The sequence below is a fragment of the Rhinolophus sinicus genome, linkage group LG17 (genome assembly GCF_036562045.2).
Source record: "Rhinolophus sinicus isolate RSC01 linkage group LG17, ASM3656204v1, whole genome shotgun sequence".
NCBI lineage: Eukaryota > Metazoa > Chordata > Mammalia > Chiroptera > Rhinolophidae > Rhinolophus > Rhinolophus sinicus.
The window spans coordinates 17,405,888-17,420,755 of NC_133766.1; the positions used below are offsets into that span (position 1 = coordinate 17,405,888).

The 14,868-nt window shown below is 40.6% G+C and overlaps 1 protein-coding gene across 1 annotated transcript in view; it reads right to left on the reverse strand.

The window, feature by feature from the left end:
- Positions 1–337: 337 nt before the first annotated feature.
- DTL (denticleless E3 ubiquitin protein ligase homolog) overlaps positions 338–14,868 on the reverse strand; it is a 52,442-nt gene continuing 37,911 nt past the window's right edge. The window contains exons 14-15 of the mRNA XM_019738021.2: positions 5,014–5,846; positions 338–2,291 (exon numbers count right to left, since the gene is read on the reverse strand). Coding sequence (XP_019593580.1) covers positions 2,193–2,291; positions 5,014–5,846 — 932 coding nt within the window. The 3' untranslated portion in view covers positions 338–2,192. The remainder of the gene's footprint in view (positions 2,292–5,013; positions 5,847–14,868) is intronic.

The following is a 14,868-nucleotide window of genomic DNA, read 5'->3' on the forward strand; positions in this document are numbered from 1 at the left end:
GTAAATTAAGGGCCTGTGTTGAAATAGCTAAAGGAAACTAATCCAGCATCATAGCAATAGTGCTTGGAGTGCATTCAAATGGAAAAGCTTGGGCTGGAAATACTAGTTTAGAAAAAGAACTACATCACTCCACCCTCCTTCAAGTAATCCAAGCCATCTGAAACGCTAAAAGTCTGACTAAGCAAGATGTATTTTATTAAAACCTCTTTCAGTTTGAACTAAATCATATCCTTGGGAATAAACAAATTTTATTCAATGAACAAGCAGAAGGGATTTGATTACTTTTTGTGTAGACTGCTTCTAGGTTAATGCAAAAAGCTCAAAAAAGGACATCAGATAAGGTAAAAGGCTTTATTATTCCGGATCAGCTTAAAGTCTGATACTGACACAAACAGGGATAATTATTATCTCATTACATTTGACCTTTGGCACCCATTTGAAGTACTAGTTTTCCAAGTGGGACATGTTACACCCAGTAGATTCTCAGCAGCTTCTGACAGCCACATTTACCCTAATTTCACTGAGTGGAGCTATCAGGAGATGTGCAGGGATACAAAGAACAAAATCATCTACTTTAGTTATCCTTTTCTTTTTCAAGGATTCTTTCAAATCAAGAAAGAGATATAGCATTATTGGCAGGTGTTAGTCATAAATAACACCTTCCCACAGTGAACTAAAAAAAAAAAGCAAACACCAAATATACGTAGAGCTCGTGAATATTCAGTTAATGCTACGGTACACTTTGTTTTGAAACAGCAATTCTATGGCTTCCTTTTATTATTGTTCTCCTTGGATAAACCAGGAGAACTCAAGCTTAATTGACCTTTGCAGTTCTGGTTGTTACAAGCTTAACTTATAAGAATCCAAGGACTTAAAGAGTTATCATTAAGAACAGATTTTAAAATTATGACAAAAATATGAATAACGTCTACACAGTCCTCAGAGACATGGATAAACGAATCAAGCTTCATGACTGGAAGGGGACCCCCTTCCAAGTTCAAGTACACGGAGCTTGTTTCTATTAGGTTACAAAAGGGGAAAATATAAAACAACAGTTCATCTCAAGATGATCTGCTGGTTAAGGGAGGTGATGCTCAAGATACTGTGCACATTACAGAGTCCGTCTATGCACTCTATTAAATCGCAAGAGAAAATGCCATGACTAGAAAGTCATTGCTTTTTATGTATATGAAGAGAATCCAAAAAAAGCAAGTTAAAACTAAGATTTATTCTTTAGGTTGTGGATTTTCAGTTCAGATCTACCTTCTTTTATAATATCAATAAATCATTACTCTTTCTTAAAATCTGATGACTTTTTAAAAAAAGTTGCAGCCCCTGGAGAACTGAGGACTCAACTGAAACCCCAGCTTCAGTGTATGACTATTGAGTTTATAAACACGTTCCTCTCGTAAATGGTAAAAATCATAACCTCTAATAGAACATAATAATGGGTTGGTAACATTGTAGATTGCTTAGCAAAAATATGGGGAACTTAAATCTCATGTGGGAGATATACTCAGGGGAAAAAGACAAATGAAGGTTTCTAGTGTCCTCCTACTTTCTCCAAAGAGTTGACTGCTTTTAAAGTAATTTTAACTTACGAGATTTATCACTAAATCACGTACTGAATCAACATAAATGTACTTATCTGAACATCGCATTTTCAGACAAACTTTAAAAATCCTCAAAGAAGTATAGTGAAAAGATTATATATTTTCAATGAAATGACACGTGTCTGAGGCAGCACAGCTGCAGGAGTCTGCAGCAGACGACGTCTTCAGCAGCTGGCCTCCGGACAGGACCTGCTGCGGCCCGCCCACACTTCACATTGTGCGTAGAAAGTCTCAGATCAACAAGAGACAAGTCTTGTTTTTGGCCTCATGAGCTGGGATGTCATTATTGTAGAGAAGATGCATAATTTAAAAAGTGAAGACTACTTATTCAACATGTTACAGAGTGACAAATTTGCTTTATGAAATTTAAATACAGCATTCATCCCAAGGAAGCTGTGTGTATACTATGGTAGTAGAACCACACTAGGTAAATTTCAGAGTTGAAAGGATTGTCTCTAACAATAAAAACAAAAAACAAAAAAACTGGTAGCTTTTTTAAAGACCAGAGGTATAGAGTCACTCTTGTATTTTTATCGTGTTTGAATGGGCCAAAGTTCAGTTAACTTACTCAGATTAGCTCTACAATTCTGTTGACTGTTCAGGACTACAGTAGTCATCCTGGGACTTCCTATGGAAGTACGTACAAATTTTCCTCATGGAGCTGGGAGTAATAGTGACCTAGAAGAAGAAAGTTACGATTTCAGAGATTTTCTAAGACAAAGTTCCCCTGTTACCCCGGCGAATTATCACTAAAGGGTATTTTAATTTAGGATGTCTACCAATTTGACTAGTCAGCCAGCTTTCAGTCCCCAATACTTTGAGGACAATGTCTCTTTTGGCTCATCTGTACTGAAGATAGTAAAAATTTAACAGACATAAGTATGCAAGGACGGTTGGGACTTTTCATGTGAACAGAAAATATTCACCAGTTAAACCTAGTAGGAACCAAAGAGGTTACAATTATGATCCTCTTTGGAATAAATGAGAAAGTCACCCTCCCAAATTTACAAACAAGATAGGTATTCAAATGGCAGTGCCACCCTCTTTTGAAGAAGTCTACATTATCGCCATGTACATAAAGAACTCTTTTAAAGAAACTTTAGCTTCAAAGATTGAAATGATAAAACCAGTGTTAAAAAAGAGAGACAACAGGCCCCAAATGGAGCCACATGTGCTAAGCCCCACCTCAGCAAACCCAGACCAGCAATATATAACCAAACTGCAGTTTCAGCCTCTCCCAGGAATGTAGTAACCTTTAACCAGTCAATCTGGAATTTCCTGATCAAAACCAGTGAGGTAACCTGTCTGACAGACCCCCTGCCTTTCCCTAAGGGAAGGTCACCATGCCTGAAATAATACATCTTTTTAACTTTCTTTTCCCTCCCCCTTTTCTGTCTTTAAAAGCCTTTCATTTTGCATAGCTTCTCGGGGCTCTTTTCTGTTAATATTTGCTAGAAGGGATGCTGCCTGATTCATGAATTGTTGAATAAAGCTGATGAGAGCTGCAGATTTACTCAGTTGAATTTTGTTGTTTAAAACCCAAAATGTTTTGGACCAGCACACCATTTTTTAAAGACGCTAAGATTTGCACATTAGTGAAAAAAGTTTTTCATTGAAATTGCTTTTATGCTAACACATAGCTAAGATCAGCTCCCCTGAAAAAACAGGAATTTTGGCCATGGGCAAACAGCAGACAGTGATACTTTTGAGAGAAGGAAACTCTCCTTAGAGTGTTTAAAATAAAAAGTTCTGTAGCAAGGTCTTGGTTGCAGTTTACGTTCGAAGTAATCTTTAAAATATATCTAGTCTATTTTTCCTAAAATTATGGGATAGGCTTCATGTTAGTAGGTGGGTGATATGAACACTTATTAAACAAGAACTCATCTAAGGTTGTCCACCTTCTGCCTTTTAAAAGGGTAGACATCGCTGATCATGACTCCTGGATTGGATTTTAATCCTTCTACCATCTTCTCCTTAACATACATCACAAGCGACTGTGACTTACAGTAGAAACTTCCCTAGCCCACCTCCCCTTAACTTACAACTGATAAACGGAAGCTTTCTATTTCCTTTGACTGGTGCCCACAGCTCACCCAATGTTCACAGCTACTTCTGCCTCCACCATTATAATGAGTCATTTGCTTTTCAAGGCTCATAAACCTATTTCTGCCAGCAATATCTGTTTAAAAGAAATTTTTTTTAAATTGGGGATATTGGCGAACGGTATGTTTCTCTAGAGCCCATCAGCTCCAAGTTGTCCTTCGATCTAGTTGTGGAGGGCGCACCTCAGCTCTAAGTCCAGTCACCATTTTCAATCTTAATTGTAGGGGGGCGCAGCCCACCATCCCATGCGGGAATTGAACCGGCAACCCTGTTGTTAAGAGCTCGCGCTCTAACCAACTGAGCCATCCGGCCACCCAGCAATATCTGTTTTTAGAATTATTTAACTTAAATATTATTATCAACCAATAAAATATGAGCCCTAAAAAGATAAATAAAATTAAGCTGAATGTTTAAAAAAGTATACATACAGGTGAGTTGTCAAAAATATTTGTGTGAGCAAGATGACTGACTGCAAGAGATTGGGGCTAATCATTAAAATCTAGAGGACTGCTTTGTAAATTGCTTTGTAAATATCTAAGTTTCACTTTATTTTAAATAATTATAAACTATAATTACGAACTGGAAATCTATTTATGGATGTTGGGAACTTGCCCATCAATGACAGCTTTTCTGTAAAAAGGAGAGGGAGTCTATAAGAAGTGGTTGCAGGGGCCTGGGGAGATAAGAAAAGGGGGCAGAGGGAATAATGTCAAACAAAGAAGAGGAAAGCTATTTTTGACTTGATATCCTAGAGCAGGGGTGTCCAAACTTTTTTCAGTGTTTTTTACCAAGGGCCATGTGCGGTAAAATACACAAACAGCCGGGCCACTCACTCGAGGTGAAGTTCGAGGTGAAGTACGTATTGCCTCACCTGGTTTATTTCAGTAAACTAAATATATTTTTGGAATTTGCTGCGGGCCAATTAAAAATGGATTGCGGGCCGCAATTGGCCCGTGGGCCGCAGTTTGGACACCCCTGTCCTAGAGGATGAGGAGGCGTGGATGAATCAGCAACAGGGCTGAGGGGTATGGACTTTGACAGAAGTGATTTTAACCGAAGTAGGGCTGCCAGATAAAATACAGCACACACAAGAGTTACATTTTAATTTCAAACAAACAACAAATAACTTAGTATGAAAACTTTTTACTATAAATATGTCCCATGCAATATTTGTTCTGTATTTTTATGTGCTAAATCTGGCAACCCTAGGAATAAATAGATTTACTTAAAAAAAAAAAGGCACCTGACTTCTGAGAAGGGATCTGTACCTGCCCCTTTCCCACCACTGCGGACTCACCGGGCCAGGAGAAGTCTTCCCGCTCTGCCTCCTAGGATTGGGGGTCTGGGATGACGGGCTCCGTGGAGATGGATTCTCAGCCTTCCGTTTGGCTGCCATGGCCAATAACCAGTTTTTATTCTCTGGGGAGCTATTTTCTTTGCCTACCACTTCAGACCCTTCCCCACAAGATCCCAGAGGAAGAGGTAGTGTTCCACAGCCTTCTGAAGCGTAAGGACTAGCAGGAGAAGGAGGCTCCGAGACGCTCATACTGGCGCCTTCCATCTTGCTTGGTTTGGTAGGGCCTCCGGGGTCCTTCCCAAGGTCTTCCTGGTTACCAGTAAGGCAGCACAGATCCAAATGAAGCTTTTCTACTGGGTCATCCAGCTCTGTCACACAGCTGCAGCTCTTCACACACTTCTGTTTCACATTCTCCAGACAACTCGAGTCTAGCCTCCTCTTCACTCTGTTTCTGGACTCAGAGCAAGCCATTGCTTGGGAAGCCTTCAGGCTCACAGGAATGAGGGCTTTTCTTGGCGATGTGATCTTGACCTCAGAAGCAGGAGGAGTGATGGGCGGTGATGAGGAAGGTGTTTGGGTCATCCAGTTTCTAATGGACATCTTGAAAGATGAGGGTGGCTTGGGAGAGACAGAGGAGATGGAGCCTCGTCTGCTGATGGGAGAGCGGGCCTTGGCAGGAGAGGTTTTAATAGAGAACGTGGGAGTATTTGAAGGAAGAGGGAGGTCTCCAGCACAGCTTGGAGCACAAGCTGCTGAGGAGGGGGAGGAAATAGACGGACTGCTTTTGACTCTGGGGGCTTTGGCAGGAGTACTCTGGCTACTTGTCGCTGTTACTGAAAAAGAAAAGAAGGTCACAAAAATCAGAAGTGAAAGCCAAAGAAAATGCCTGAATCAAGGAAAATGACACTAACTTAATCATCCAAGGGTCGACTTCCCAGTGAGACCACATAAATCATTTGATTCTTACCACACTCCTAGCATAATTTCCTTTATTTTCCTAACTGCCAGCCTCCCAACCACCCATCGTAAAACATATACTTGGAAAACTCTAGAAAATATAGAAAAATTAAAGGAAGAGAAATTTAAAAGCATCCAGATAAACCATTTTAGCCTTTTTTCCTATACTTGTACATGTGATATATATTATATACCTCAATTTTTTCTATACGAAAATGAGACCACAATGTATATACCTGTATTATTTTGTAACCTGCTTCTTAACATATCATGAACATTTCCCACACTAATAGTAGAGATTTATATTATCATTTTTAATAGTTACAAAGTATTCTAAGGTAACAGTAAGACATTTAGGTTGCTAACGATATTTTGTCTTCATAAGGAAAGTTGCTATTAGCATTTCTACCTGTACTTTTGAGCAATGCTAGGGCAGACAGGCTCTGACACAGGAGTGCACAGGTCAAAAATCTGGCACAATCACCTACTATGTGACTTGAGCACAGCCCTTTACCTCCTCTGCCTCAGTTTCCTTATCTGCTAAATAGAGAGTTTTTAATCTCCACAAGAAGTAATTCCATCAATGATTAAGGTTATCAGACCTCATGTGGTTTTCCACCTTAATTTACACATGGCTCCTATTTTCCACAAGCCAAAGAATGTCAAAGAACTTTTCAGAAACTCAATGCTTGCTTTCAAAGCAAATTCAACAGTAATAGAACTCTTCTCTGTCCTATACTTTGTTTATAGGCAATGGCAAGCACTCCAGGCAAATTCTTACAAACTTCATGCTTCTTCCCCCTCAGGCCCCGCCACAGAAAACACTGTTATTTTCTCATGTTCCTTGAGAACTTTCTAGATTTCTGGAGTAGTGTTCCTGTCTTCAAATAACAAGGAAAAAGCATCTATTCATTTTTCAGTCACAAACTCTTTGAATTATAGCTGATATCTAATTCAGCTCTGATATTTAATTCAGTTAGATTAATGAATTGCATTTATATGCAACTGAATTTAGGATGATGGGCTGACATAACAACACAGTCTCTCTTTTAGTTAGAATAAAGATTCACAAGTACTAGTTTCAGTTAGTCACCCGGCAAATTTTATCCTGTGCTTTTCACTACTCAAGCAGCCTTGCCTTATGACAGAAAAAGTCTTCAAACTGACTTCTGCCTCAACTTTTCTCATCAACCATATGTTTAGAGATGGCCAAAATGATACTGCTCCCTCAATAAACATCATTACCAGAAAACCCATTTTGTTAGAATGTACTATAACAGGGGAGTTGGTGACAGGGACCTGTCCACGAAGCGTCTGGTGACAGTCCTCACACTCATGTTCTAGAGCATCATTACAGTTATTATTTCCAAAGGAAAGAAACTTTTCATTTGCTTTACTCCTCAGTGCAGGTCAACAGTCACTGCCAGACCCTACTCATCCGTGCCATCAAGTGGGTTGAAGTGTAGGTGTAGGGAGGAAAGTCCTAAAAGAGTATGGGTCTTACAACATGCAGATTCGAAGACAGGATTAGAAGAGAAGGGAAAGCTGGGCCAGGCTCAAAGCAGATATACCAGGGGTGCCAAAAAATGTATACATGTGACTTGTAGCCACCTTTTGTTACCGGTATACATTGAGTGTTACAATTTTAATATACAGTTTTTTTCCTTTCTTAAAATGTGTGTACATTTTTTGGCACCCTCTGTATAAGTTTCTGATACCTGAGTGGCAGACATCTGAGTGTTTATTGAAGGTCAGTGGGAAATCTGACATGGTGGAAAGCTGGGGCATTTCTTCTTCCTTCAAGACATTATAATTAAGGAAGGAGTAGACCATGGGGGTCAAAGAGAAGACTGTTAACTTTGACGATTAACAAAACTCTGGGTCAAATTTAAACCTTTTTTTAAAAACAGTAATCAGATTATAAAAGTAACAAAAGTTCATGGTAAAAAAGTTCAGTTGCAAAGGGGAACGTGGTAAAAAGTGAAAAGTCCTCTATAGAAACTTTCACATTTCACTCTAATGTGCATTCCACAATTTTCTATGTGCCTGTTAGCACACACTAAGGTATATGTATATCATACATTTAAAAAAAAACCAATGGATTATTATATACATACACGTCCTACAATTTGCTCTTGTCTCTGAACAGTGTTATCTTTTTCTCTTTATATCTCTTCATATAGGTACAATTAGATGCACTACATTCTTTTTAACAGCTGGGCAGTATGTCACCATATTGGCCGAAAGATACAAACATGGCATGCGTGACATTTAGCACTTCACCTACTTAAGCACATCAACCCCTATTCACCCCAAGTACTGCATGAGATCTGAGGACACTCATAGACTGGGTGACTGCCCTATAGTCTTCCTGAAAGGCAATTCCTTTGAGAAATTAGAGAAAGCTTACTAATAATCAGTCAATTTGCAGCGTCTTTCTACGTAAGGGTTTGCCATCTGGCCTCGCCCTACCTTTTCAAGCTTATCACGTACTACCGGTTTTCCCCGAAAATAAGACCTAACAGGAAAATAAGCCCTAGTGTGGTTTTTCAGGGTGACATCCCCTGAACATAAGCCCTAATGTGTCTTTTGGAGCAAAACTTAATGTAAGACCCGGCCTTATTTTTGGGGAAACCCGGGACGCTACTTTAGGATCCTGTTGCAGGACACTGCTTGCTGCTTCCTGAACAAGCTGTGCACGGTCACATCTCTGCCTTTGTTCATGTGGTTTTCGTGCCAAGTCTGCCCCTTCTTTGCCAGGCAAAAATTCTCCTTGTGTTTCCAGGCTCTGATGACAATGTTCACTCACAAACTTCTTTCCTCCTGTCCCATAGAGCTCTTCTGTCCCCTAGGAAATGTGTTCTCATATCCTTTTGTTTATTATACAGCTAGGAATAGTTATAATGTACTATAGCTTCTGTATTTGCCTTCTGGACTAGACAGCCAGCACCTCGGGTAGGTGATGATGATTCAGTCATTTTTAGGTGTAGTGCCTAAAATGTACCTAGCCAGGGATTGTAAACAATGTTTCCTCAATCTCATTCCTGCTGAAAGGATAAGGGTGGGGTTCCAGGCATAAGGAAAAAAAAAAAAGAAACAAAAAAGACTAAGTATTTTGCTGACTTAGGTGACTGCAGCAAGCACTTGAGATAGAACGGGTAAGGTTTCCTTCTCTTTGAGATAAGGATAATCATCTTTGTCACACAATAATGCCTAGACCAGAGTTTCTCAATCCTTGCTGCATACCAGACTCAGAGCTTTATAAAAATACAGGTACTTGGCCCCAGTTATTATTTCAAAAGGAAAGAATCCTTTCATTTGCAGACCTAGTGAACCCCAGGCCTAGTGAACAATCTCTGGGGACACACAAACTTTTAAAAAGCTCCACAAGTGGTTCTGATGCATAGCCAGGTTTGAGAACCATTGGCCTTGACAGTGCTATGAGCTCTCTGGCTGAAACAGTGAAACAATAGTGAGCCATAGAGCAGTTGCTCGCTAGGAAAAGTAGGGCAGAGGAAAAAGGGGCTGTGCCTTGGGATTTAAAGCCTTCCAGTAGGTGTGTTAGAAGTCCAGAAGAGAAGACATGCAGTCCAGAACAGCAATGAAAGGTTGGGGTGGCCATGAGAAGCTTGAGAAAGCAGAAGAACGTAATTTTCAATGCGGCAGTGTGATTAGCAGCAGCAAGCAACCTGTTGCTAGAAGCTGGCTTACAGGGCTGAATGGCCAGCATGACAGCCCTTGGCACTCACGTAGGGTTGTTGCCTGGTAATGCTCTTCAGAGTCACTCTAACATCACCCAGAAATGGAGAAACCTAGGTATAAGCCTTGGTCTGGTCTTAACTTGAACTTAGCTTTGCTGTGTTGGGCTCTACTGCAGAGCGCTTCCAAGTATGTGCCCCAGAATCAGACTGCAAGGGCTGGACTGTGATTCTACTTCAACTTCATAGCTGTGTTATCTTAGGCAAGTGTAACTTCCTTGAGCTTCAGTTTCAGTTGTTTGGGGAATTTAACGAGATAACTGAAGTGGGTCCTTGAAACAACTGTGCTATTAGTACTCAATAATAGCTATACGTTGCTGTGATTATTGTGGTCCAAATTTGGTCAATATGCGTAACTTTGTTTGTGACTTGGCTTCCAAAACTAAGTATAATTAATGATATACTAAAAAGAAAAAAATAGTTAAAATAGGTTTTTAATCAACAATCTTAAAATGGTTATAGCCAGTAACACGGAAATTCCACCTCTGGGAATCTATTTTAATGGAAGGAGGGGACCCAAAATTCAGAAAAAAATTTTCACAGAATATTAAAAACAAAATATTCAACTACAAGACAGTAGCTAGGTAAATTATGGAACACAGAGTCAGTGGACTATTTTAAATATTTTGTTGCAGAGATAACATAGAAAGTGCTTAGAACATGATGCTCAGTGAAAAAAATTCCCAAGAAATCCAAATGTATATGTAATTATGACTCTGTTAAGAATCGCTATGGGTAAGGGAAAAAATCTAAAAAATCCCTCAAAATATTAATTAAAATTACATATGAGTGGTAGAAATACTGATGGCCTTTTCCTCATTTGATTCTTCTTTTTTATTTTCCAAAATTAGGGCGAGAAAAGTACACATAAAGACAAGGCAGCAGAGAGGTAGCCCATGTTCATGGATCAGAAGACAACACTGTTAACATGACAATGCTACCAAAACTGATCTACAGATTCAGTGCAATCCCTATTGAAATCCCAGAGGGCTAATTTGCAGAAACTGACAAGCTGGTCCTAAAATTTATATAGAAGTAGAAGAGACCCAGAATAGTCAAAGCAATCTTGAAAAAGAAGTAGAAAATTGGAGGACACAGACTTTCCGATTTCAAAACCTATTACAAAGTTATAGTAATCAAGACAATATGGTACTACCATAAGGATATCCAGAAATAAACCTTTACATTTATGGTGAACTGATTTATGGCAAGGATGCCAATACAACTCAATGGGGTAAAGAATAGTCCTTTTTAAAAATGATACTGAGGAAACAGGATACCCACAACAAAAGCACGAAAATAAACACAAAATGGACCATGGCCCTAAAATAAAAAAACTCCTAGCTAGAAGAAAAACATAAATAAATCTTAATGACCTTGGGTTATGCAATGGTTTCTTAGATACAATATCAAAAGCACAAATGACAAAAAGAAAAACAGATAAACTGGAATTCATCAAAATTAGAAACTTTTGTGGACCATAAAGAAAGTGAAAAGACAACCTACAGAATGAGAAAAAATATTTGCAAATCATTATATGACAAGGGACTTATACCCAGAATATATAAAGAACGCTTACAACTCAACAATAAAAAAAGACAAATAACCCAATTAAATATGGGCAAAGGATCTGCACAGGCATTTCTCCACGAAGAAAATATACAGAGGCCGGCCGGGTAGCTCAGGTGGTTGGAGCGCCGTGCTCCGAACGCTGAGGTCGCCAGTTAGATTCCCACATGGGCCAGTGATCCGTGCCCTCTACAGCTAAGAATGTGAACAACAGCTCTCCCTGGAGCTGGGCTGCCATGTGCAGCCGGAGGTTGGCGTGAGCTGCCGCTGGCTGCTGTGTGCTGCTGTGGGCTACCATGAGCGGCCGGTGGCCAGCAGCCAGCATGAGCTGCCGCAGGCTGCCATGCCATGAGCTACTGTGTGCTGCCATGAGCGACTGGTGGCTCCCATGAGTGGCTGGCAGCCGGCGAGAGTGCTGTGAGCTGCTGTGACTGGCTGACCGACTGCCTCAGCCTGGGGGAGCACAAGACTCATAACACCAGTGTGGGCCAGGGAGCTGTGTCCTACACAACTAGACTGAGAAACAACGGCTTGTACTGGAGTGGGTGGGTGGGTGGGTGGGGGAGGTGGAAGAAGGGTGGAAAAAAAGAAAGAAAATATACAAAGGGCCAATAAGCACATGGAAAGATGTTCAACATCATTAATCATCAGGGAAATAGAAATCAAAACGACAACGGGATACCACTTCACACTCACTAGGATGGTTAAGTTAAAATAAAAAAGATAAACAATAACAATTGTAAGGATATGGAGAAACTGGAAACTTCATTTTGGGTGTTGAAAATACTCTAGAATTAGATTCTGTTGATGACAGCCCAACTCTGAATATACAAAAGACCACTGTCATGTGGGAGACCCTGCTGGCTGCGCCATTTGTCATGCGGGGCGGCCTTCGGGGTCTCAGCTCCCGCTCCCCAGAACGCAGGATGTGGCTAGGCCAAAAAGGAACACCCACGGAGCCAAAGATAGCAGAGTCATACCACTATGTTCTCTCTGGCGGCTGGGTGAGACACACGCAGTAGTAGCCACATGATCCGCAGTCCGCCATTCACTTCTCTGCCTGCCAACCAACTAACAAATCAACGCAGCCCCGCAGTTACATCAGTAGCCAATTGGCTAACCGGTTACAGCTGATGGCCAACCAGTCACAGTTGATGGTCATTCACTCCCCGAGCCAGCACCTCCCCACGCGAGGCCGAGAGCCTGGAGACTGCTGTCTGGGACTGTGTCCCCACACCACTGAACTGTACACTTTAAATGGGTGAATTTATGTACGTGAATATATCTTGACAAATCTCTAAAAAAAAGCCTCAAGGGGGAAAAAGTACAGAAAATAAAAAGTAACAGCAGTTTACCACATAGCTACACTCTCAATAGAAAATATAATAATAATAATACCCCTTGATCTAACTAAAATTATGACACTGTCTTGGGAAGACAGAGAAATGGGGAGTGAGCAGGTTTGGTGGTGGTGGGGACACAGGTATGAGAGCTAACTCCTCATCTAACAAAGTAAGAAGTCAATAGATAATGTTGAAAACTGCAAGCAAACGAACAAATAAAACCAAAACAACAACAAAAACCAAACAAAAAACACAAACACACTCAAAAACCCCAAAGAAATAGAAAAGCACAAACATTTTTTAGAGATACAGACATACATATCAAAGAATCAGCTAAAAGATTTAAAACAATTGGCTCTGGGAAAGGGGACCTGCGGGGCAGTGTGTGGGGACTGCCAGTTATCATACTCACCCTTATACAACTAGTTGACTTGTTCAACTTTAATACGAATTAAAAAACGTTAAAGAAAGCAAACACCAAAAACCAAAATGAAGGCATCGAAGACTTTACATGCTCATAAGTAGACTTAGAGTAAAAGACCCCTCTGGAGTCTAGTTCTGCTTACATCTTACACAAGACGAAATAAATAAGTCTTAGAAAGATGAATATATATTGTCTCACCTTCAACTCCCACTACCTTAGGCCTTGATGGCTAATGTAAAATGAATCTTTAGGCCTGAATTTCAAGCTTATTACTGTCTAGCTATTGATAACATCAGGATCCTGTTGGCTGGCAACAGTGCTTGGACAATTTTTGCTCTTGTTTCACTGTCACTCTCATCACTATCCCTGTCAATTCATGGTTGTTACAAAATCCACATTCGTGACTTTGCCAATACCTTGTTCCTCAGTTTCCTGACCTTATTCTACAACAGCCTCGTCCTTTCACTCACTTAAGCCACATACTCCTTGACCTTATTATCACCAATACCTGCAAATCCTCCGTTATTTCAATTCCAGTCACCACCTTTTTCCCAACTCCCTTTAGGACTCCAATTCCAACCACGCCTCATCCCCAGGGGATTGGGATTTTCCATTCATTGATCTCACCACTTTCACACTGTCCCCCAACCCCATTCTGTCCTCACTTCCCTCACCACCCAATTTAAATCCTGCAGTCCATCATAGCTCCTTGGCCCCTCCTTTCGCTCCATCATGCTTGTGGGTATAAATCACATCCCTGGTTAACTCCACTGTCCACTTACAGTGTGCCTGTACCTGTGCAGCAGACACACAACCATGCTGACTGCTTTCAGTGAATGACTGCTGGCCTCAAGCTCTTACTGCCCAACAATCCCACTTCATCGTTCATTTGCTCTTCTAGTCTCTACATGACTATTTCGGACTTGATTTTCCTTAAATCTCTGCCACTTCATATTTATTCCTAGTTGATGATCCTGATTCCTAATGTCACTAAGGAAATAGAAGCTATCAGATCAGAAGGAAACTTCCACAAGTTCTGCCCATCCACCCGCCCACCTTCACTGTGCTTATATATTCTGCCTTCTCTCCAATTACTAGGGATGAATTATCCACAGCCCTGGCAAAGGCCTACCCTTCTACTTGCGTATTAATTATCATCCCCTCGCACTTACTTTGAGGGCACCGCTCCAGCAAATTTCCCTAAATCAACTTCCTCTCTCTCTACGGGAGCCTTCCAATCACGTGCAATGTACTACATTCCCAGTTAAAAGAAAACAGAACAAACTTCAACACTGCTTCTAACTTCAGCTACCACTTCATTTCTCTGCTTTTCTAACGAAGCTCCTTGAAGCAGCCTTCTGTACTTGTAGTCTCCAAGTTCTCTTCTCCCACCCTTCTGAACACAAATCAGACCACCAACACTCCCACCAAAACCGTTCACATTAATGTTACCAAATAATGCCGATATTGCCAAAACCAAAGGTCAGTTTTTAGCCCTCATCACATGTGGAATGCCAAAAACATTTAACTAAATTCATCACCCTCTCCTTCATTTACTCAGCTTCCAAGACACAATACTCTCCTGGTTCTCCTCCTACTTCTCTGGTTGTGCCTTCTCCTTTCCAACCTCCAAACATGGGGGTGTTCCACGGCTCAGACCTCAGACCTATTCTCTTTTCTGTCTATAGCTACTTCCACCTACATAATGAAGCCCAAATGTACAACTCCAGCCCTGAACTGCAGAATTAAACATCTAACCTGTTCTCTGACATCTCATTTGGATATCTAGTAATCTTAATCGAAC